The following is a 25,655-nucleotide window of genomic DNA, read 5'->3' on the forward strand; positions in this document are numbered from 1 at the left end:
GCTAACACCACAGACTAAGACATGCTTATCAATTCCACCACAACTACCAAATCTCTTTTAGTGTTGGAGTTCTTTTCTCAATAGCTTTGTCTTCACTGTTCTTCAAGTGATGAAGTCCGTCATGTTTTCTTACTATCTACACAAAGAACAAAATCGACCAACTTCATATCAAATACTAAAATATAAATTTGTTCCTTTTAAGACACTCATAAATACAATGAAAACTTACTATATTAAACAATCTTTAATAGGTCCAAAACTCACAAATAAAAAAGTACTATCTGCACAAAGAACAAAATCAAAATCTACCAAATCAAATACTCAAATATAAATTAGTTCATTTTAAGACACTCGGAAATACAATGAAATCTTAGTATATTAAACAATCTTTAATCAGTCCAGAATCCACAAATAAAAAAGTATACTCAGTGACTATGAAACCAAATCAACATAAAATTGTTAGCAACGTCAATATAAAACCCTCATCAATATGGAACTAGAATTTGTAAAAATATTAGGTTCATTATATTATAATATTAAGACTCCTCAGGTTGACAAGAAGAGTACCTAAAGAAAAGATAACATAGAATAACATATTCTCAAGAAAAAATCTTCATGCATCTTTAACTTCAACATAATCCTCATGATTCATAAGGCTCAAGGAATTGTTGATATCTTTTTGTCTTTCAACTTATTAAAGAAAAATTATTTAATGCTATATGCTATTCCATTTCCAAATTTCATTAACATCTAGTGCAATTGCTAACTAAATTAAAATTAAGTACTTTATCTATCTATTATTATTATTATAATAATAATAAATAATTAAATTAAAATTAGGAAAAAATATTTTTAAAAATACATACCACGTATTCAGAAAATACATTAAAAAGAAAAAAGAAAATTGCAGCCGACAATATTTTGTTTGTGGTTAAAAAAGAGACACAACGTTACGAAATGATACTTATACATATATATTCTCATTACACATTACAAGATTTCTCATTCTGGACCTACGAGTTTTTTTTTAGACAATTTCTCATTCTGAGACCTACGTGTTTGGTTTAGACAATTTCTCATTCTGCTGGATCTACGAGTTTGGTTTAGTTATCATGGAGAATGGATCTGACGCAGAAATAAATGCAAAAGTTGAGGAGATTATCAATATATTACACCTCCCTTACGACAAATGTTTCCCAGATTATAATGAAGTGATTAATGAGTACACCCAGAACATTGAAATAACTTTACGACTTCAATCAGAATTCAATTTGAAAGTTCAGGAAATAACCAAAAAGATAGAGTTCTTTAAGGAAATATTAGAGAAATCCTCGTATTTTGAGGAAATTATGAGACAAATGAATAGCCCAGAGATGGTGGATCGAATAGAAAGGGTGATCCGCGCAGACCCTCATCATTCACAGTTAGAACTGGTTGTCTACGGCATTGGAAGGTTGACTCCTCCGAGGGAAACCCCGGATGTGGGGTTGAAAATCGGGGACGTGGAGCCCTGTCAAATGCAGTTAGCTTTTGCCCTTTTATTGAGAGATAAATTTTCATGGGTAAATAATGATATAGTGTTGTACGATCCAATTCTGTCGCCACTAGAACGAACAGTCATAACCGAATTTAAGTGCACAATTCCTCTGGTTAATGAAGGCGGGAGACGAACAGTGGACAGACCCACGCTATTTTTCATGCCTCACTGCGGAACTGATCTCTATGATAGTGTATTAGATGCGAATTGGACGCCTGACAATTTTAGTAAGATTATCATACTGGGCAACAATTTCGACACGTACTGGCACAAAGATTTGGAATCCTGGGGCAGTAAAAAAGTTAAGGCCCTTATAATCAGAGATCACGTAAGGCATGAAATTCCACTGCCCGTAGTAACTATGGGAAGTGCTAAAGTCTTTTGGTATGCATTCTCACAGTTAAGTTGGAAGTTCTTTGCATGGCATGATTCATTGGATAATCTTACCCTTGATCCTTATTATGAGGATTAATTATTTAAATAAATAATATTTTTTTTTCAAGTCATCTGAAGCAGTTTGGTTTACTTCACAATAAATAAGTTTTTTTTTTTTTTAAAGGAATGCAAATTCTTTAAACTCTAAATTTCAAAATTAGTAAATATATGGGCGATTATTATCATTTGACTTAATTTCTTGTAGTATAATTTGGTTGGTTTATTTCGAAATAATCTAATATATGAGTTGACAAAAGTTAATACACATTTATTATTATTATTATTATTTTTTAATTAAATTTAAAATTTTGTATATTAATAAAAAATAATTAATTGTATTTGGAATTTTATTTTATAATTTATTATAAAAAAGATATGTGATTCTATCAATGGTAAATGTAGAGTTGATACATCTCTTAAAATAAAATAAAAATATATATATTTTTTAAATAAAAAAAATAATTAATATAATATAAAACAAAAATGAAAAATAAATATATATATATAAGCACCTAAATGGGTGGATTTCCGGATCAGAGGGCTTCCCTGTGTTTTGGGATGACTCCACTAAGACAACGAAGGGCACTATTGCTGACTCGTGCCGCCCCTACCTTCGTTGTAGGTAGGATCTTTAGAAAAGGATATGATATTTCACTTATTGAAATTAGACTTTTACTATGGGCTTATTATATGTAAAAATAATATTTTTTTATGCTGATGGTATATTTTAAGAATATTAGGATTGAGGTCAAATTCTCTTATCAGTATCTGATTTTGAGATATTTTTGAAATCTGTAATTAATATAATTTCAATGTATGGTAAACAGTGTAATGAAAGTCTTGTGATTATATAGTATGATTGTGATTATATATTAAACAGTGTAATGAAAGTCTTGTGATTATATAGTATGATTGTGATTATATATTTAATTAATATTGATTTTTGCAGCACCAAATCAAATGGATTTTTAGCAGGTTAAAATGTTTTACGAATCTTATCCTTTAAGTAAATCTAGTTCAGTTAAGACTAGATCTTCAAAGAAAAACTATTTATTTCCTTAAAAGCATTAGCTAGAAGGTGAGGTCAGTTGCCATTTACTAGGTGAAAATGAAATGTAATACATGGGCATCCATCTAATGCACTCTTTTCAATATTGTAAGGATCAAATCAATTATTATATAATGCACCCTTGCACTTGGTAGGAGCTAGATTATTTTCTCATTTCTATAGCTCCAGCTTAAGCCATTTTTATTTATTTCTCCTCACTTTTTCTAATTTTTCAATTCATCCAATGACTATGGACGATTACTTGTAGGCAAATAAAATCTACATAGTTCATCTACATAGTGTTGCTATGTACTTTTATTGAGATTGGATGACCATAGGCGTAACTATCTCACCATTATAAACATAAGTAGATATTATATAAGGAAGTACGCTAACCAAACACTAATACTTTTTTTGGAAGGGGGAAGATCGTCCATCCATTGTGCTTGAAGGAGCATTGTGAGGGAGGTAGCATTGTGCCTATAAAGCGTTTCTAGTGATTATGGCTTTAAGGATATATTGGGATGACTAAAAAATGCATTTAAAAATGGAAATAACTATTTGAATGGGCCATTGGAGCAAATATGTCATTCGTTGTGGACTACAAAGCTTGGGCCCACAAATTATGCAACTATCAATTAAATTTTGGTTAGCCTAATGTAGCTAGAAATGGAAATGGGAAATGAGTAACATTTGCTTTCTTGAAAGGGGAATGGTTTTCTATCTAAATTCATGGAAATAAATGGATGGAATGGGCTTGTAGAGGAGACCAATTCAATGGCTAGTTGAAAGGGAATATCTAGGTAAACTGGTTAGAAGGGAGTTAGGGATGCCACTTATTATTGGTCATTCTTGCACTTTATACCCACCAAATTTAGTAAAATATTTTGGTGTCAAAAGCCTCCTTAAATGGTTAGGTATGATCTTGAGTGTATCACTATCTAATTTGTTAACTATTTTGGTACTTGTGGAAAAATTGGAGTTATTGTGTTGTAGGGCCCATTTGATGGGTTAAATTTGCAAGCATAGCTTCTAGCCCCTTGATTATATTCTACACATCAAGATGGGTGACAAAATCACCTCTATAGGATTTCATATGTAGAATTTATGCCTCCCATTAAGTTGACCTATCCCATTCACCACCATTATACTCAGTGGATGCCATGTTAGCTGGCATTACTCCCACATGTGTAGGTAATCACTTATTGATTTTCAATAATATTATAGAGAGTTTAGATACCATAAAACTATGAGTCTATGTTAAATACTAGGCAATTATGAAAAGAAGGGGTTGCATACTTGTTGTAACGTCTTATATTCCATAGTTATGTAGAACATATAGGAATGGCTTTTGGAGTATAATCTAGGAAGTAGGATATCTTCTAGTAGCTACGTTAACCGCAGAGTCCATGGAAACTCCATAGTGGGTTCCCTTCTCTGTTCACTCCTCCCTTAGGTCCTTCATTTTTCTGTTTCATTTGCTAGTCGCAGATGTGGGCTTTCTGCACTGCATTATCCATTGACATTGAGTAATCAAATTCCAGTTTTTCTTTCATAAAGTTGGGTAGGCTACTGATGAAACGCTAAATTTTGGCCTTCTCCTCTTGCATATAAGACACATAATGTAACAGAGAGGTAAATCGTTTTACATATTCATCCATTGTTAAAGTTCCCAACCTTAACTCATGAAATTCATTTTCTTTTTCATAATAGTAATGCTCAGTCAAATACCTATATTTGAAATGTTTTTGAAACTCTTTCCAAGTAACCTGTTCCTCATCAATTTTTCTTACTATTTTGATTTCCTCCCACCAAAGAGTAGCCTTACCCCCGTGAAGACCTGTGGTTTCGATGGAAGTGCGACCGTGTTCAAATGATGAGGGACCGGTTGGAAATTTGAACAAATGATGGAGTGCGAGCTGGACTTCATGTGCGATGGCGTTATATGTTATAATGCGCAAAAGGGAGAGAGAGACAATGGTTTATAGAGATGTGGGGAGCATGAATGCTCAACCCACGACCGACCTACAACATGGGAAAGCCGACATGTGTATGGGCGAGATTGCGATGGAGTAGGAGCGTTGGGCAAGTCAGCTGGGCAGCCAAGACTTCACCCTACCACTTGTATATATTAACATTGTGTTGGAGTCATTTGGACATTCAACCATCACACAACAACTTCGCTCAAAGAGAAGTGCGCAGATTTAAGAGGGTGGACACACAAGTAGAAGGCGCAGATTAGGAGATGCGCCCGTTCTTGGGCAAGGCTGCACGGAGGTAGATCACTTCTCGGTTTTGGGTGAAGGGCATGGGCAAGGTCACCCGCCGGTTGGAGTGAGACGTGCATGGGTGTGTGGCGCCCGGTTTGTGTGATGACTTGGCACGGGTTCTTGGGTGACTCGGGTGAGCACTTGCCCGTCGTGCAAGTGTGCACAGTGACTTGGTGAAGTGTTGAGATTGTGGACAAAGGCGTGCCTCGGGTAGAGGCACTTGTGTGTGGCGACTTGGAGGTGTGCCCAAGTTGGGCAAACAACAAAATCCTGCGATGAGGTGAACGAAGGGTTGGTGAGTCGTGCGGTGACCGTGCAGAGGTGCTGACGAGCTGGGCAACCGAGTTTGCGATGATTGTAAAAGTGGCTAACTATGAAACTTGGTGTTTCCCAAGTATACTTGTAAAGCTTTTAACATTAAAGATTGGATAATATATTATTCAGGCAGACTCATTGTTTAGGGAGTTTCCCCTCCCTTTATACTGTGCAATTGTGTTCTTAATTTATAATTGTTGATGATAATGAATGTGTATGGGTGTCCATTGGTATAAAGGATAACATAATAATACTTGGTTGCGAAACACAAAATAAGTACGAGTAAGTGGTTAGGCGTAGTCCACGAACATAAGTATTGATGAAAAGAAAGTGTTCGGTGGTGCCGCACCTCGCTAAGAGTGGTTGAAAGACTACTGCCAGCTTGGGGGCATGACATCCTCCCTCGAAGAGTGACGATTTAATTTTCTTAAATTGTCCTTGTAATTCAAATTTCTTCCTTTTTGTTTTATGTTGGTAAGAAACATTATGTGAGCACCCCTCTTCATTTTCTATATGTTTTTCTGCTGACACAGCATTCTCTTCTCTATGCTAGGCTGTTAGGGTCTTTTATCTCTCCTCTGCATTGGGGTCTGGATCTCTTTGGTTTTACCGATTGGATAAGATCTGGAGAATTTTCTCCTGTTCTAATTGCAATCGTTCATTATTTTTCCTCAAATTGGTCATCTCAGCATGAAACTACTGAATGATTTCGAGTAACACGACATTAGTTTGTTGTGATTCCTCTCCCAATTGTATCCAAATGTTAGGATTAGCATTAACATAAGCCGATTATGGCGGGTCTGGTGGTACTGGGCTCCGCTGCATTGTGGCCTTTCGTGTTGCTACAAATCTCTGTGTGCATATAAACATTTACTTAGTTAAATTCTTAAGAGATTCATATTTTACCTTTACATGTATACGTATATATTTATCCCAAAAAGTCTCATTGTGGGAACCTGAACTCTGATACCATTTGTAACAACTACATATAAAAGAAAGTTTCTTTATTCGAAACCCGACACATAAACATGACACTTCCCACAAATTGGGTAATTAATATCATATATCACGTAAGAATTAATTGATTTACTTTGTTATACACACTTGGCGTACCCTTCATTCAATCTCCATAGTGTTCCCATTAAACTCGCATGGAAAAATATCTTGTTCTACGATATACCTATATGAACGATATGAAGATCAGACAACGCTTATCTTTTAGGTCTATCCTTCGACCTACGAATGTCAGTGTGAAAGGTTAGAGGATTACAGGTCGTCCCTTTCTTGTTCGTCGATCTATGAAGACCATAAAACGATGCTAGAGGAAGAGGGTTGTTCAACCAATGAAACCCCTTCCCCCCTATCTGTCGAAGGATAGTATTTCTTACTGGTGGCAGGAGGTTCTTGCTGCTTCGCAGCTACTCTTCCTTGCGAACTACTATCTTTGCCTCGAACTCTTTGATGTTGCAACCATGGTGCCCATTGTTTGCCTGATACGCAAGGTTTTTTGCTACCCTCTTTACTTAATTCAGATTTTGATGTTGCTAAGGTAGGGTTATGTGACTATTAGCTGACAAGATCGCTTGTTGATTGGTAGTTGTCCACACTTCGATATAGCTCAGGTTTTCAACCTCCATGGGAGACGGCTGGGTGTGTTACAATCTTATCCAAGGTAGAAATTATACTTTGATATCATTCCAGTTATATAGAAGTGACTAGATTTGGTATTTATGGTTATTGGTGCAAGGGTTTATGACTTCTATGGCTAGTTAGGTGGGCTACTAGCGAAAGAAGCTCTCTACACACATGTAATTACTTCTCCTCAAGGGATTCCCTTGATTTAAATGCTCGTCTTGGACTACCTTTACAAATGATTCTAACAAGAGGGTTTTCTTGCAGGTAACCACTCTAGTTTTGCAGTTTTGTCATGGTTACAAGTTAGACTTCAGACTCTTTAGGGTTTGTTACTAGGCTGAACTACATTTTCTGGTTGTTGTAGCCAGTCTTTGGTTGGCATCTTGCTCTGGAGAGGGTTGGCTTGCATGGTTTGACACTCAAATAGGTACCAATCTTTAGTGACACCCTCTGTCAAACCCCTCACTGTTCCCCTCCTTGAATTTGTTTTCGAAATGCTAGGATTCTCATTTCTATAGCTAGATTACTTTAACTTGGGTGATAACTTGTCTCCGTAGCATTACTTATCTCCGATCGAGTATACCCATTGGCTCGACTAGGAACTTGCCTTCCGGTTCTACCTGTATAGTCAAGATAAAAGAAAGTTATTTTAATTATTGGTAAAATCGGAATGTACTTCTACTATGCATAATTACATACTCATATATAAGATAAGTGGACGAGGTTTTTTTTTTTTTTTTTTTAATATTTCTCCCTTTCACTTGTATTTCTTGCCAGTTTATTATGTGTTTGGGATCATAAACATATTTCTTTAAAACTGAAACATGAAAAATGTTGTGCACTTGTATATAGCTTGGTAAAGCAAGTTGATAAGCTACTAGCCCAACCCATGCTAAAACTTGGAAAGGACCACAGAATATGGGTGCCAATTTGGAAATCCATCCACTGAAGTGTACTTCTCTTGGCCCTAACATGCACATAGACATGATCACCCACTTCAAATTCCCGAAAGCTTCTTTTCCGGTTAGTAAAGTTCATTTTTCGGTCCTAAGCAGCCTTTAAATTAGATCACACTTTTTTTACCATTTCTTCCATCTCTGCTAACATATCAGGCTCCAACATTAACTTATCTTCCGGACCACCCCAGTTTGAGGGAGTCCTGCATTTACGGCCATAACCCACTTCAAAAGGGCTCATTTGTGTAGAAGTGTGATAATTTTTGTTATAAGTGAATTCTACAAGATGCAAGTATTCTTCCCACTTATATGGTTGTTGCATTACATAAGCTCATAACATATCCTACAACACCTAGTTTACTCGCTCTGTCTTCCCATCCGTTTGAGGATGGTGAACAATACTAAAATGTAGTTGAGTACCCATCCCTTTGAACAAGGCTTTCCAGAATGCTGATGTAAATTTTACATCACGATTTGAGATTATAAACTTCAATATTCCATGCAACCTAAAAATATTTTGTATAAATATATTAGCAATCTGTATTTCCTTATAAGTAGATTATACCACTGTGAAGTGGGCAGATTTTCTCACAGTCTCTGGGAAAGTCAACACCATCAAGTTCGGAGAAGGACTTGCCATGGGGGATATTGCAGACAATGCCAACCCCTGCCATTTTTTCCCCATGAAATGCCTCTCTTTCAACTCTAGGGGCGTGGCTAGCTCCCCCCAAAAGCTAGCCCTTTTTAGACTATTCTCTGTTACTCATGTTGACATTATCCTACTGCAAGAAACCCTAGGGGATGGCATGCTGGTCTCTTCCACCCTTCAATCCATCTGCCCTGGATGGAATTTCACAGCTCTAGATGCCTCATGTCATTCGGGGGGTTTGGCTATTGGTTATAACCCTTGCACTATCAAAGCCCTTGCAACTTGGGGAAGGAGGGGATACTTGGGATTGGACCTCTATTCTGTTGAATTGGGTAAGGAGCTCAGGGTTATGAATGTGTATGGACCATGTCAGGGAAGAGAGGCCTTTTGGAATCACCTCCTAACCTTATCCCTGACCTTAGTTGACAACCTCATCTTAGGTCATGACCTCAATTTCTCTATTGGATTCAGTGAGTTGTGGGGGTCTACTACATAGGTCGATCCTCTCTCAGAGGTCATGGAATCCCTCCTTGATCAGGCACAGCTCATTGATGTGCCTATGATAAAGCCCTTACCCACTTGGAGGAATAGAAGAGTAGGGGAGGCGGCCCTTGCCAGGAGGCTGGACAGGATGGTCATCAAGCATCAGTTACTCCAGACCCTCTCTCATTACAAGCAATGGGTGGGATCTGGGGGCATTTCGGACCACTCGCCCATCTACTTGGAAATCACTGGACTACCTACAAAACCTCGGGCACCCTTTAAGTTCAATTTAGTTTGGTTACAGGACCCGAGTTTCACCGAGATGGTCAAGGAACTTTGGGCACATAATCCTCCCTCCCAGTTTCCATCCAAGGCAGCTGCTTTCTGCCATAAATTACTCCAACTAAAGAAGAACTCGATTAAATGGGCCAAAGACAAAAATTTGAAGGACAATCAGACCCTTACTATAGTTGAAGTTGACCTTGCTAGCCTCACTGATGAAAACAACAGAGGTTTTATCAGCCCTAAAGATAAAGCCCATCTAATTGAACTGGATAATAAATTTGTTGGCATTCTAAAGGATAGAGAGGAAACTTGGAGGTTGAAGAGTTGGACCATATGGCTCAAGGCAGGAGATGATAACACCAAGTACTTCCAAAATTTTGCCAAAGAAAGGAAATCTGCCAACACTATTCGGAAATTGCCCACTCCGGAAGGGGGCACTGCTCACACCTTTCAGCAGCTCTCTCAATTCGGCATCTCACATTTTAAAGAACTCTACAGAGCCCTCCCTGGAAGTAAATTGGCAGATATCATTCGAGTAGCAGGGCATTTCCCTCATTTTGTTGAACAAGAAGCTGCAGAATAACTCACTGCACTGGTCTTTATTGAAGAATTGGAACAAACCTTTAAGTGGTTCCAAAAGGATAAGTATAGGAATTTACAGGGTAAGTTCCTCAGACAGAACACCAAAAGGACACCACTCACAACCAGATCGTAGATCAATACACCAGTATTTTGATGTGGTTAAAACCCTCAAAGAGGGAAACAGTCCACGGCCTGAGCCAACGTGGCCACTTCAGGCAATTTATTAATAAAAGAATGAAAATTTACATAAGTTTCTCTCATGCACAGATTACCCTCCAAATGACCCTCCATGCACTTTAAATAGAATTCATGGACCAATCATGTGTCAAGCCATGGATCAAGTGTCGGTAATACCGAGGAGAGAATGAACCGTCAGATCACTACATATCGTGACCGTCAGATTGTAAGTTACAAAATGTACAACGGTAAAGTAACACACTTTGCCTAACTCTATACCTAACTCTACACTAGACCAAGTTGTACTTAACTATTTCCTATGTGTCGGAATATCCTAACATCCCCCCTTAAGAACAACTTGGGATAGGATTGAAGGATTTACAAATATGACACAATAGGAGAAGGAAGGAGGCCCTAGAGCCTATCCCCCCTTAGTGACAACTTCCTGAACTCCAACCATAAATCGAAGTTTAGTGAACTTCGCCTCTGTGAGAGCCTTTGTGAAGATGTCTGCAACTTGATCATCTGTTGAACAATATTGCACTTCAAGAACATGGTCGTGAATGAGCTTTCTGATGAAGTGCATGTGCAGTTCAATGTGTTTGTTGCGCTGATGTTGAACTGGATCTTTGCATAGCTGAATGGCACTTTGATTATCGCACCAAAGTGTAGTCGGATGCTGCTGCTGAAAGCCAAACTCTGACAGGATCTGACGAAGCCACAAGGCTTCTTTACTAGCTTCTACGACACCATGATACTCTGCTTCTGCTGATGAAAGAGAAATGGCAACTTGTTTCTTACAAGCCCATGTAATAGGTCCTGAACCAAGAGTGAACACATAACCGGCAGTAGACTTCCGATCATCAGGGTCACCAGCCCAATCGGAATCAGTGAAACCAACCAATAGAGGAGATGCTTCGGCACTGTAATGAATCCCAAACTGAATTGTACCTCGAACATAACGAAGTATTCTTTTAGCTGCTTTCCAATGACTTTCACGGGGGTTTTGCATGAACCGAGCAACAAGGCCAACATCAAAGGAAAGGTCAGGACGAGTATGGGTTAGATACAAGAGTTTTCCTACAAGTTGACGGTATAATGTAGCATCAACTTCAGGAGAAGTATAAGTGGATGAAATTTTGACTCCATACTGAAAGGGAGAAGGGGCTGGCTTACAGTCTTCCATGTGAAAATGACGTAGAATATCACAAGCATACTTGGACTGGGAAAGGGAAATACCCTCCTTGAATTGCAAGAATTGAAGACCGAGAAAATAGTGTAAGTGTCTTAAGTCTGTCATTTCAAATTTACTTTTAAGGCTAGACTTCACATGGTTTATAAGGTTGGGTTCAATACCAGTAAGGATAAGATCATCAACATAAAGAACAAGGATGATAAGAGAGTTACCCACTTTCTTGGTGTAGACAGTATTGTCAGAATGACACCTAGAAAAGCCAGATTCTAAAAGAAAGCTATCCATTTTGGCATACCAAGCCCGAGGAGCTTGCTTGAGACCATAAAGGGATTTCTTAAGTCGACATACAAGGCTGGAGTCTGTTTGTATGAAGCCAATGGGTTGTTCCATATAGATTTCTTCATGCAAGTCCCCATGCAAGAAGGCAGATTTAACATCCATCTGATGGACTTCCCATTTGAAAGAGGCAGCAAGGGAAAGAACAAGGCGGATAGAGTTCATTTTGGCAACAGGGGAGAAGGTTTCAGTGTAGTCAATGCCTTCAACCTGTGAAAAACCTTTAGCAACAAGACGAGCTTTATGTTTATCAACTTTCCCATCTGTTCCATACTTGGTTCTGTAAACCCATTTGCATCTAACAAGTTTTCGTCCCTTTGGTAGAGGAACAAGATCCCATGTATCATTTGCCAATAATGAATGATATTCTTCATTCATAGCTGCTTCCCAATCTGGATGGCCTGAAGCTTCTGCAAAGGTGTCAGGATCATAATTTACTGGAGCTTGAGCTAGTAAAGAAGAGGCTCTCTCGAACTGAGAACGTGTACGTCGCTGATCTGTAGGATCACCGGCAAGATCACCTGCTGCATCTCGAGTAGCACGAACCCATTTTGGAAGCTCAGGAGTTGAAGGAGGATCCTGAGATGGTGGGGGAGGATTTTCATCCTCACTTTCATCATCTGAAGAAGAAATGTTTTCAAAAGTAGAAGAGATAGGGAGAGGTGGCACAACCGCCGGACTAGGCTCGCAGGCCGATATATTTTCATCAAATTTTACATCTCTTCTAATGATAACATTTTTGGACTTAAATGGAATAAGTCTATAGCCTTTGACATCTTCAGAATATCCAACAAAAGTACATTTTTCACTCTTAGGTTCTAAAGCTTTATGCTTTTCATCTGGAATATGGGCCCACTCTTCACTTCCAAAAACACGAAAGTGACTTACATCTAGTTTGATTGAGCTCCATGCTTCTTCTGGAGTGATATTATTTAAAGCCTTAGTAGGAGTGCGATTTATTATGTAATTTGCACAGTTAATTGCTTCTGCCCAAAAACTAAGACCAAGTCCTTTAGATTGTAGCATACAATTAGCCATTTCCTTTAAGGTGCGATTCTTCCTTTCAGCTTCACCATTTTGTTGTGGAGTATATGGAACAGTATGTTGCATTTGAATTCCATTCTCGGTGAAATAGTTGATGAATGTGTTTTTAACATATTCTCCACCATTATCAGATCTTAACTTAAGAATTTGATGTCCAGATTGTTTTTCAACAAAGGCTTTGAAGGCCAAGAATGTGTTAAATACTTCACTCTTGAGTTTTAAGAAGTATACCCAAGTGCGTCTGGAGAAATCATCAATGAAAGTTAAGAAATACTTGCAGCCAGAGAATGAAACAACAGGAAGTGGACCACATAAATCACTATGCACAAGCTGTAAAGGGGTTGAGGCGTGCCAAGAGGCACGTTTTTCAAAACTGTCCCGATGATGTTTTCCGAGTACACATCCAAAACAAACACCATCTATGCAAGATACCATAGGAAGACCTGTCACCATATTTTCTTTACATAGATGTTGAAGGGAGTGATAGTTTAACTGATCAAATCGCTCATGCCAAAGTTTGCTCACTTCATCGTTGTGAGCAACAAATACTGAGGGAAGATTCGATGACCCAAAGTTGTGAAACTTATACAACCTTGTAGAATCATCAACAATGCCAGTAGCCAAAATCTATTTAGGATCTCTTAAGTCCTTGATTACAACATCATGAGGTGAAAATTCAACGATTTTACCTTCACTTGAACGAGTTATCTGATATACAGATAGAAGGTTGCAGGATAAGGTTGGAACACATAATACATCATTAAACTGACCATTGTCTAGATGAACAGTTCTAGTCCCTACAACATTAAGAGATCTATCATCACCAACATATATATTTTTGGTGTTACAATCATTTAAAGAAGAAAACATGGCTTTGTTTTTGGCCATGTGATAAGAAGCTCCAGAATCAATGAGCCACTCATGAGAATGAGAAGAAGAAGATACATTTAATGCACAGCCAGACCGAGATGCTTGACAACCACATGAAGAAAGTGTCATTCCTGAAGATGAAGTTGAAGTTGAAGATTTCCCCAAATGGATGTTATGCTTCTTCATTGATGCTTCCAAGGCTTCCATCTTCTTAAAGAATTTTGATTCTAAGTGGCCATCTCGATTACAAAAATTGCAATGTCTATCAGTCTTCTTCCCTTTGTTTTTATTTGTCTTATCATTTTGTTGAAATGATTTTTCATTTTGGGGCTGAAATTGCTTAGGACCCTTGTTTGGTTTAGGACCATTCTTTTTAGGATATGACTTCTTAGGATTCTATGAATTTGGTTGCTGCTGGGGGGCTAACGCTTTCTTGGAAGAGTTTCCAAGATTAAGAAGACCAAGGTGTAAGAATTTTTCTTGTTCTCTTATTAAAGAATCACAAAAAGAGTCAAAGGAAGGGGGCTTGTAGTCTGTTCCTTGAGAAATGAAGGCTTCTCTTGTAGAATGGAAGGTGCAAACAAACACAGAGTAGGCTGGTCCCAACTTTGTAAGAATGGAATAGATAAGGTTACTATCTTCTTTCTTAACTTTAACACCTTCCAAAAGATATCTAAGGGTCTTGAACTTGGACAAGAAATCTTCAATTCAAGAAAAATTATTAGGGTCCAATGTAAGAAACTCATTTTCAAGTTGATGGGCTCTAATTTCATTTTTAATCCCAAAAAATTTATTGATTTGTTTCATTGCTTCATCAGGAGTATCAATTTCTGCAATATGGAATCTAAGATCTGGAGAAATAGACATCCCTATCAATCCACGTGCTTGATCTTGCCTATTTTCCCATTTAGCAGCTTTATCTTCATCCTTTGGTTTCTTTTCTTGGCCTGAGGCTATTCTGTAGAGACCTTTACTTCTAAGTAAATCCTCAATGTAAGCCAACCATTGGAAGTAGTTGGTGCTGTCAAGGGTAACTTGGTATTGACTTTCCATTTCAATGGAAACTGAAGCTAAATATGCTGAAAATAAGTGTTCCAATGGATAGATCTCGAAAAATTAGGCTGGTTTAAAAAAAACGGCTCTGAAAACGGCTTCCGGATGAAGAAGTTATGGATTTTTGAAAACAAGTTGTTGAAGTTGTCGACGAAGTGCGAGAATGTGCGGAAATGAAAAAGTCCACAGAGAGAGAGAGAGAGAGAGGGTGCTTTGGGTTGCTTGCATGCTTTGAGAAGGCTCTTTTTCCCTATGAAACAAAAAACACAAAACCCAACACGGACATGCAAAGAAAACGAACCTTACGGCTCGAAGTTAGCTTTAGCCGAAAAACTAAATATTTCCAAAAAATGAACCTTGCGGCTCAAAGTTAGCTTTGATCGGAAACTAAGTATTTTCCTCAATGTTTCTGAATTTCCGAGATCACTCTAAGGCGCAGGGAAAAGAGCATACGCATGAGAAAAATCCTTCCTTTCTGTTTCTGATTTGCCCAGATCGCACAGAGTCGCAGGGCAAAGAGCATACGCAGAAATGAAAGGTATAGATCCGGTAATAAAAAGTCTAAATAAACCGAAACCGAAATAAACATAGAGAAAATAATAGTAAAGTGCAAATAAACACTGTATACCTCCAGATCTTTAAAAATGACGCAGCTAGGGCTACCGGAAACCTTTTCGCGTGAAACGAAAGGGTTTCCTCACTGGAACAGATGCTCCCAACACAACAGAGCAGTCCTCTCGGCCCGAAAGCAGTCAGAAACAGCAGATCTAGGAAACGGTAGTCAGATGTAGTTCTACCGGCTTCAGATTTGGATCACCAACGGACGCGGCCCTCAAATAGCTCTGATACCATGTAGGAATTTACAGGGTAAGTTCCTCAGACAAAACACCAAAAGGACACCGCTCACAACCAGATCGTAGATCAATACACCAGTATTTTGACGTGGTTAAAACCCTGAAAGAGGGAAACAATCCACGACCTGAGCCAACGCGGCCACTTCAGGCAATTTATTAATAAAAGAATGAAAATTTACATATGTTTCTCTCCTGCACGGATTACCCTCCAAATGACCCTCCATGTGCTTTAAATAGAATTCATGGACCAATCGGGTGTCAAGCCACGGATCAAGTGTCGGTAGTACCGAGGAGAGAATGAACCGTCGGATCACTACATATCGTGACCGTCGGATTGTAAGTTACAAAATGTACAACGGTAAAGAAACACACTTTGCCTAACTCTATACCTAACTCTACACTAGACCAAGTTGTACTTAACTATTTCCTATTTGTCGGAATATCCTAACAAGCCCTGCGCTAGATGAGTGGCCTATCAAATTTTATTTAGCTTTTTTTGATCTCCTCAATGTCATTAAGGAATGCAAATTGACATGCAGAATGTATCCAGCTATCAACACCACTTTCATTGCCCTCATCTTGAAATCCGATTCCCTGACCTCCTTCAATGATTTTAGGCATATATCCCTCTATAACACTCTATATAAGATTATAGCCAAATCATTGCAAATCGGCTTCGCCCCATCCTATCTCGTCACATCTCCCCTGAACAGTTTGCATTCCTCCACAACAGGCAAATCCATGAAGCCATTGGTATAGCTCAGGAAGCCATCCACTCCATTAATAAAAAATCCCTTAAGTGTACCATCCTCAACATTGATCTTGCAAAATCTTTTGATCGTGTATCATGAATCTTCATTAAAATGATTCTCCTTCATCTTGGCTTCCCCTATGAGTACATTAACTGGATATTTTGCTACATCAACTCTGTCACCTATAGTATCCTCATAAATAGCTCTACTACACAATTATTTCATGCTAATCGTGGCTTGAGACAAGGATGTCCACTGTCCCCTCTACGTTTCTTCTTGGTAATGGAGGGCCTCAGTAGACTCTTTGCCTCAGCTAAGAGGGAAGGTATATTACAATACCTCAAAATGTCTAACCTATTCTACCTCACCCACTTGCTATTTGTGGATGATATTTTATTTTCTTGAATGGGAGCACCAGGGATTTGGATACCTTCCACGAGATCCTCAAGCTTTTTGAAGTAGCCACTGGTATGTCTGTCAACCACTCCAAATCCACCATCACTATATCTGGTCTAAATCCTACTGAATCCAGATCTGTAACCCATCATTTTCCTTTCATCCCACATCATCTCTCAGAGGGTCTCAAATATCTGGGCTTTTGGATAAAGCCAAACTACTACCGCATTGCCGAGTGGACTTGGTTAGTTGTCAAACTGGAAAAAAGACAAAATAGCTAGAACCATAGACTACTCACCAGAGTTGGGAGGCTAGTCCTGATTAAATCAATTTTGGAAGCCACCCTAGTCTACTGGATGTCGCTCGCATGGATACCACGGGGAATCCTCAGTCACATACAACAAATTTGCAGTCGATATCTATGGAAGGGGCACAAGGAAGGTAAAATGTTTGCATGGGTGTCTTGGAAATCTATAGCCCTACCTAAGAAATTGGGGGGATGGGGATTAAAAGAGCTCCCTCAATTTACAAAAGCTCTTGTAGCGAAAATGAGTTGGACCCTCCTCACTGCTAGCAATGTCTGGACAACTGTTTCATTCCACAAGTACATATGGCCACTACAGATCTTGGATTGGGCATGGCAACAAACGTGTAATAGTGGAGGAGTCTCTATTGTTTGGACAACCATTCTACAAACAATGCCTTTTATAAGGACTTCTTTTGCTTGACGCAACAACAATGGTCACTCTGTGAGAATCGATATCAATCCTTGGATTGGAGGGGGAAAAATGTATCATCTACCTCCAGATCTTATAGCCTTCCTAGACCTCATAGAGGTCACGACCATTGCCCACATTGCCACCCAAAACCCTTGGTTATATCTAGGACATCAATGGAAATCAACTCATGATCTCAACATCCCTGAACAATGGTAGCACACTTGGTCTATCTATACAAGGGCACTTCAGGAGGCACACATCATACTAAATCAAGAACTTGACACCCTCGTTTGGACTCCAACTGCACATGGGAAATATAGTCCAAAGCTTCGATACCTTCACCCGATGGAAGCCCAGAAACCTTTACATCTATAGAACAGGTGGCAGAACCTATGGAAATTAAAAGCTGCCCCTCAATCAAGGCTTTTCATATGGTCGATACTTAATAACAAGACCCCCATGGGTGAGGCCCTCATGCACAGAGCGATTTATGGTTCGAGAAGATGTGTTTTATGCTAGGAAGCCTCTGAATCCAATGAAAACTTATTCCTATTTTGTAAACTTGTCACACACTTCTAGAAAGACATCACAGAAAAGCTTAGAATTAGGAATACATGGCAAGGGGCATCTCTTATACAAGCTTGGCATTGCTGGACAACAACTCACCCTAAAAATAATGAACAATGCTTACCTCTCATTATTAGTTGGAATATTTGGCTTGGAAGGAACCGCTACATCTTCAAGAACTAGCCTGTAAACTGGCAGCTCCTCACAGTACAAGCACTGTCTACTTACAATGATGTCCCTGAGGATTTGCCTACTCGATCCCACATTATTATCGGACTGGGAAACATTGATGAAACTTGGCCATGGGCCTACTTTGATGGGGCTGCTTAGATACATGGTTGTGGAGGGGGTTTCTACTTATACCTTTCCAAACATCACTTCTACAAAGTCAAACGAGGCCTGGGAGATGAAACCAACAACTACGCTGAACTCTTAACCCTTAGACATCTGCCGCATTTTCACCCTTGTGCATGACTGCATCTCTATTCAGATTTTTGGTGATTCACAAATTATCATTAACTAGTTCAATGATATTAATCAATGTCATGCCATTTCCCTTCAAAATATTTTATCTGATGGGAAAAATCTCTAAATAGGATTTAATCTGATCACATGTCGACACATTCACAAGGAAAATAATGAAGATGTTGATAGGCTTTCCAAGGAGGGCTCGTTACTGCCTAGAGGCTTATGTATAATCAGCAAACAGGTGGACACATAAATATATCAATACCACCATAGGCCGTATATAGACCGGGAATATCACAGGGTGGACCAGCCATAGGAATATGGCTGTTTTTTTTTTTTGTTTATATGTAGACTATCTACTAAACAATACTGTATTTTTATTTTTGCTTTTTGTTATTAGCCACAACACAGATAGTATTTATAATGGCAAGATGATCGACAAGTCATGGTTATGCATTATGCAAAATATGTATATAGCTCATATCTGAATCAATTTTTGATAACGCATATGCCTACAGGCATCTACTACATGTAATTTTTTCACATTAATGAAAAGATTATGATTTTTCTCTTCAGAAAAAGGAGACAATTACTGACCTTTGCCAACACTCTTCCTGTGGCCCTAGTAGCAAATTGTACTAACCATGAATTCTTAAACTTAACAATTTAAAGATTGCATTGTTCTATTATTTTGGGGCTAACATAACTTAAGGTAGCTTCGGGGTCAATTGAAATAGACATAGTTTGGTTGAATATCTTACCTTCAAACTCTATCATAGTCGGTTGGTACTCTGCCTGGTGGTCCTCAAGATCAACATTGATTTTTGGCATGCTTCTTGCCACTTCTCCAACTATTGATGCATCTTGAACCTGTGATACTTGATCAATTCCCCTGCGATGTGGGAAATTTTTAACATAATGAGGCCCTCCGCGTCCCCAACACTGTACTGGTGGTCTGGTTTCCATCTCCACTTCAATCCTTACTAATTTTTCATTAGTCTTAGATTCACTGGGGATTTTGAATCTGGGTGGATTTGTATTAACATTTCTATTCATCTGTCCTCTAGGAAACTTATTGATCACAAATTTATTTATTTTATGAGCGGAGGAAAATTTACTCCCTTTCTTTTTGTTCCATTTCTTTCCTCCTTCCCATTTCTAATTATTTTGCTAAGAGCATACCTGAGCCTTGCTTATGACCTCATCCATAGTTTTTGGGTTATCAAACTCAAGGCTTTCCTTCATAAATAGTTAAAAACTACTGACCAACTATTGTATCTTAGCCTTTTCTTCCCGTATGTATGGGACATATCGCAACAAGGATGTGAACTTGGTTATGAACTCATCTATGGATAATTTCTCCAAAGTGGGTGGCTTCTCTCTGAGGGTTTCAGATAGGCTGGTAGAGTCCTTTTCTCACAATGTCACTGGTAGATCTAGTTTGTCAGGCGGTCGGGAGCAGGGTGCTCATGGCACCCCCGAATTACTTAATCTTTCACCTTCGAGAGGTTTTCAGTGTCCTGAGTGGTTTTGAAGTGATCGCAAGCCCTGCGAGCGGGAAGCTATTTTACCCTTTTTGCAGCGATCCCATTCAGTGATTAACACGTGGCAGGGGGACCGTTTGGAAAATCGCCATGAGCACATGTTAAATAGCAGCATGTGGGGTGGTGTGATTTTCTTTTCCGCCATTGGATTTGTTGATTGAGATCAATGGTTGGGTTTTTTCGGGCTTTTCTGTGGGGTCAGGGTGTTAAGTTTGGTTAGTTGTTCCTGGTTAGATGTTCATCTCCGAAGTTGGTTTAAGAGGTAGTTTAGATCATGTTTTTTTTTTTGGCATAATTAGAGAGGGCTGTTGTGGACAACTATTTGTTAAGCTTTTGGCTTAACATTTGGGTCAGTCTCCTTTCGAGTCTGTCATCCATTAGTTTTGGATTATAAGTTCGTACCATTGGTAGACAACACCTTGGTTTTGTGTCCACTCTATGAGTGAGTGGTTGTAATATATGTAAGTTATTTTTAAATTAATGGTATAGAAGGTTCGTCTCTTGCACCAACAAAAAAAATAATTAGATATTTTCTTTTTAATTTATAAATAACAATAAGAGGATTTTTATTTCTTAATTATGATTTTTTTCATTAGGATTATATATATATATATATCTATATATATATATATATATATATATATATATATATATATATATATAATTCTAAAATATTCTAAAAATTAGAAGTATTAATGAAGATTTCCATAATATTTTAGAACTAGTAATTCAATTGAATGGTATTTAAAGTTTCTTTCTAATTTAGCTTACATGAGAAGTTGTTGCAAATTCTAGAGTATTCTAGAAATATATAGGGTATAAGCTAAGATTTTGAAAATATTTTAGAATGTGTAATAACTTTAACTTATACTTGTTTTTGGGATAGTAAAATCCTTTTCATTTCTTACTTTATAATGGTTTTCAGGTTCAAGACAATAAAACATTTTTTCATTTTTGTTTCAAATTCTAGAATATTCTAGAAATTATAGAACATTAGTGAAAATAATCATATTATTTCAGAATCCAATTAAAATGGTATTTAATGGTGTGTAATAATTAATGTACACTAAGCCATTGCAGAGTCTAAAATACTCTGGAAATCTATAGGATATAAGCCAATATTTTCAAAATGTTTCAAAATATGCAATCAAAATGACAATTCACAATGTGCAATCGCTTTAAAATGACAACTCCATAATCAAAGGTATATGTGTTAATTTATAATTAATTTTGGAACAATAAAAGCTTTTCCATTTCTTAATTTATGATTGTTTTCAAAACAATAAAAAAAATTCCCATCTTCATTTCAAATTCTAGAAATTATTGAAACTTTAATGAAGATTTCCCCATCTATAATCTTGCTAAAATGGTTTTTAAAGTTGTGTGGGCACACTAATACAATATTTTGGAAATTTATAGGAAATGAACTAATATTTTCAAAAATATTTTAGAATGTGTAAGCATTTTAACAATTTATAATTGTTTCAAATATTCATAAAAATATATTTTAGATGACACATAAAAAACAACTTAGTAGAATAATTAAAAAATGTAAAATTGAAATAAATCATTACATATTTTAGTTTTAGAAATCTAATTAGACAAAATTTTGTCTCCATAAATCTAGTAAACATACGTGATAAATTTTTAGGGTATTCCAAAAACTATAATTGAACTAAGTGATTTCAGATTTTAAAACATTTTAGACATGTAAAGGACAATTTTTCAAAATAATACAAAGCCAAACAATGTTAAAAGACTTGTATTTCGAGTAACCTTAAATGTAAACTTGTAATACCAATAAAATTTCTAGAGTGTTAACTAGAATTAAGTTTTCTGGCTAATTAATTTACTCTGTCATTGTCTCAGTTGGACGATTCGATGGTGTGTTGATTGTTTCACAAAGTGAATCATTCTCCCGAGGTGGTATCATGCTCAGAGCTGAAGGCCTCGTTCTCCACAACATCGAACAAAAATTAGCAATGCAAATTTCATGTTTAATATAGTATAAGCTAGATGTGAATTTACTTTCTTTTATAAAAGATCAAGAAAGCTATGCTGAGTAGCTAACACCACAGACTAGGACATGTTTGTCAATTCCGCAACAACTACCAAATCTCTTTTAGTGTTGGAGTTCTTTTCTCAATAGCTTTGTCTTTACTGTTCTTCAAGTGATGAAGTTCGTCATATTTTTTTACTATCTACACAAAGAACAAAATCGACCAACTTCATATCAAATACTAAAATATAAATTTGTTCCTTTTAATACACTCATAAATACAATGAAAACTTACTATATTAAACAATCTTTAATAGGTCCAGAACCCACAAATAAAAAAATACTATCTACACAAAGAACAAAATCGACCAACTTCATATCAACTACTGAAATATAAATTAGTTCATTTTAAGACACTCGGAAATACAATGAAATCTTAGTATATTAAACAATCTTTAATAAGTCCAGAACCCACAAATAAAAAAGTATACTCTGTGACTATGAAACCAAATCAACATAAAATTGTTAACAATGTCAATATAAAACCCTCATCAATATGGAACTAGAATTTGTAAGAGAATTAGGTTCATTATATTATAATCTTAAGACTCTTTAGGTTGACAAGAAGAATACCTAAAGAAAAGATAACATAGAACAACATATTCTCAAGAAAAAATCTTCATGCATCTTTAACTTCAACATAATCCTCATGATTCATAAGGCTCAAGGAATTGTTGATATCTTTTTGTCTTTCAACTTATTAAAGAAAAATTATTTAATGTTATATGCTATTCCATTTCCAAATTTCATTAACATCTAGTGCAATTGCTAACTAAATTAAAATTAAGTACTTTATCTATCTAATATTATTATTATAATAATAATAAATAATTAAATTAAAATTAGGAAAAAATATTTTAAAAAATACATACCACCTATTCAGAAAATACATTAAAAAGAAAAAAGAAAATTGCAGCGGACAATATTTTGTTTGTGGTTAAAAAAGAGACACAACGTTACGAAATGATACTTATACATATATATTCTCATTACACATTACAAGATTTCTCAATCTGGACCTACGAGTTTTGTTTAGACAATTTCTCATTCTGAGACCTACGAGTTTGGTTTAGACAATTTCTCATTCTGGATCTACGAGTTTGGTTTAGTTATCATGGAGAATGGATCTGACGCAGAAATGAATGCAAAAGTTGAGGAGATTATCAATATATTACACCTCCCTTACGACAAATGTTTCCCAGATTATAATGAAGTGATTAATGAGTACACCCAGAACATTGAAATAACTTTACGACTTCAATCAGAATTCAATTTGAAAGTTCAGGAAATAACCAAAAAGATAGAGTTCTTTAGGGAAATATTAGGGAAATCCTCGTATTTTGAGGAAATTATGAGACAAATGAATAGCCCAGAGATGGTGGATCGAATAGAAAGGGTGATCCGCGCAGACCCTCATCATTCACAGTTAGAACTGGTTGTCTACGGCATTGGAAGGTTGACTCCTCCGAGGGAAACCCCCGATGTGGGGTTGAAAATCGGGGACGTGGAGCCCTGTCAAATGCAGTTAGCTTTTGCCCTTTTATTGAGAGATAAATTTCCATGGGTAAATAATGATATAGTGTTGTACGATCCAATTCTGTCGCCACTAGAACGAAGAGTCATAACCGAATTTAACTGCACAATTCCTCTGGTTAATGAAGGCGGGAGACGAACAGTGGACAGACCCACGCTATTTTTCATGCCTCACTGCGGAACTGATCTCTATGATAGTGTATTAGATGCGAATTGGACGCCTGACAATTTTAGTAAGATTATCATACTGGGCAACAATTTCGACACGTACTGTCACAAAGATTTGGAATCCTGGGGCAGTAAAAAAGTTAAGGCCCTTAGAATCAGAGATCACGTAAGGCATGAAATTCCACTGCCCGTAGTAACTATGGGAAGTGCTAAAGTCTTTTGGTATGCATTCTCACAGTTAAGTTGGAAGTTCTTTGCATGGCATGATTCATTGGATAATCTTACCCTTGATCCTTATTATGAGGATTAATTATTTAAATAAATAATATTTTTTTTTCAAGTCATCTGAAGCAGTTTGGTTTACTTCACAATAAATAAGTTTTTTTTTTTTTTTAAGAAATGCAAATTCTTTAAACTCTAAATTTCAAAATTAGTAAATATATGGGCGATTATTATCATTTGACTTAATTTTTTGTAGTATAATTTGTTTGGTTTATTTCAAAATAATCTAATATATGAGTTGACAAAAGTTAATACACATTTATTATTATTATTATTATTTTTTAATTAAATTTAAAATTTTGTATATTATTAAAAAATAATTAATTGTATTTGGAATTTTATTTTATAATTTATTATAAAAAAGATATGTGATTCTATCAATGGTAAATGTAGGGTTGATACATCTCTTAAAATAAAATAAAAATATATATATTTTTTAAATAAAAAAAATAATTAATATAATATAAAACAAAAATGAAAAATAAATATATATATGAGCACCTAAATGGGTGGATTTCCGGATCAGAGGGCTTCCCTGTGTTTTGGGATGACTCCACTAAGACCACGAAGGGCACTATTGCTGACTCGTGCCGCCCCTACCTTCGTTGTAGGTAGGATCTTTAGAAAAGGATATGATATTTCACTTATTGAAATTAGACTTTTAATATGGGCTTATTATATGTAAAAATAATATTTTTTATGTTGATTGTATATTTTAAGAATATTAGGATTGAGGTGAAATTCTCTTATCAGTATCTGATTTTGAGATATTTTTGAAATCTGTAATTAATATAATTTCAATGTATGATAAACAATGTAATGAAAGTCTTGTGATTATATAGTATGATTGTGATTATATATTAAACAGTGTAATGAAAGTCTTGTGATTATATAGTATGATTGTGATTATATATTTAATTAATATTGATTTTTGCAGCACCAAATCAAATGGATTTTTAGCAGGTTAAAATGTTTTACGAATCTTATTTTTTAAGTAAATCTAGTTCAGTTAAGACTAGATCTTCAAAGAAAAACTATTTATTTCCTTAAAAGCATTAGCTAGAAGGTGAGGTCAGTTGCCATTTACTAGGTGAAAATGAAATGTAATACATGGGCATCCATCTAATGCACTCTTTTCAATATTGTAAGGATCAAATCAATTATTATATAATGCAACCTTGCACTTGGTAGGAGCTAGATTATTTTCTCCTTTCTATAGCTCCAGCTTAAGCCATTTTTACTTATTTCTCCTCACTTTTTCTAATTTTTCAATTCATCCAATGACTATGGACAATTACTTGTAGGCAAATAAAATCTACATAGTTCATCTACATAGTGTTGCTATGTACTTTTATTGAGATTGGATGACCACAGGCGTAACTATCTCACCATTATAAACATAAGTAGATATTATATATGGAAGTACGCTAACCAAACACTAAT

At 36.6% G+C, this 25,655-nt stretch overlaps 2 protein-coding genes across 2 annotated transcripts; both read left to right on the top strand.

The window, feature by feature from the left end:
• The first annotated feature begins 1,112 nt into the window (after positions 1 to 1,112).
• Positions 1,113 to 2,009, top strand: LOC149183813 (protein SENSITIVITY TO RED LIGHT REDUCED 1-like). The gene has a single exon (XM_089415095.1). The coding sequence runs from the start codon at positions 1,113 to 1,115 to the stop codon at positions 2,007 to 2,009; it is 897 nt and encodes a 298-aa protein (XP_089271221.1).
• Positions 2,010 to 9,362: 7,353 nt separating this feature from the next.
• LOC149183814 (uncharacterized) lies at positions 9,363 to 10,196 on the top strand. The gene has a single exon (XM_089415096.1). It carries the CDS (start codon positions 9,363 to 9,365, stop codon positions 10,194 to 10,196), a length of 834 nt encoding a protein of 277 aa, XP_089271222.1.
• Positions 10,197 to 25,655: the final 15,459 nt, after the last annotated feature.

Source organism: Pinus tabuliformis, chromosome 3_2 (genome assembly GCF_031772625.1).
Source record: "Pinus tabuliformis cultivar Carrire ecotype Pingquan chromosome 3_2, CPIR1, whole genome shotgun sequence".
NCBI classification, from domain to species: domain Eukaryota; kingdom Viridiplantae; phylum Streptophyta; class Pinopsida; order Pinales; family Pinaceae; genus Pinus; species Pinus tabuliformis.

Excerpts from the sequence above, each read along its gene's own strand:
- LOC149183814 (XM_089415096.1), top strand. The coding sequence starts at position 9,363 with ATGGAATCCCTCCTTGATCAGGCACAGCTCATTGATGTGCCTATGATA.
- LOC149183813 (XM_089415095.1), top strand. The coding sequence starts at position 1,113 with ATGGAGAATGGATCTGACGCAGAAATAAATGCAAAAGTTGAGGAGATT.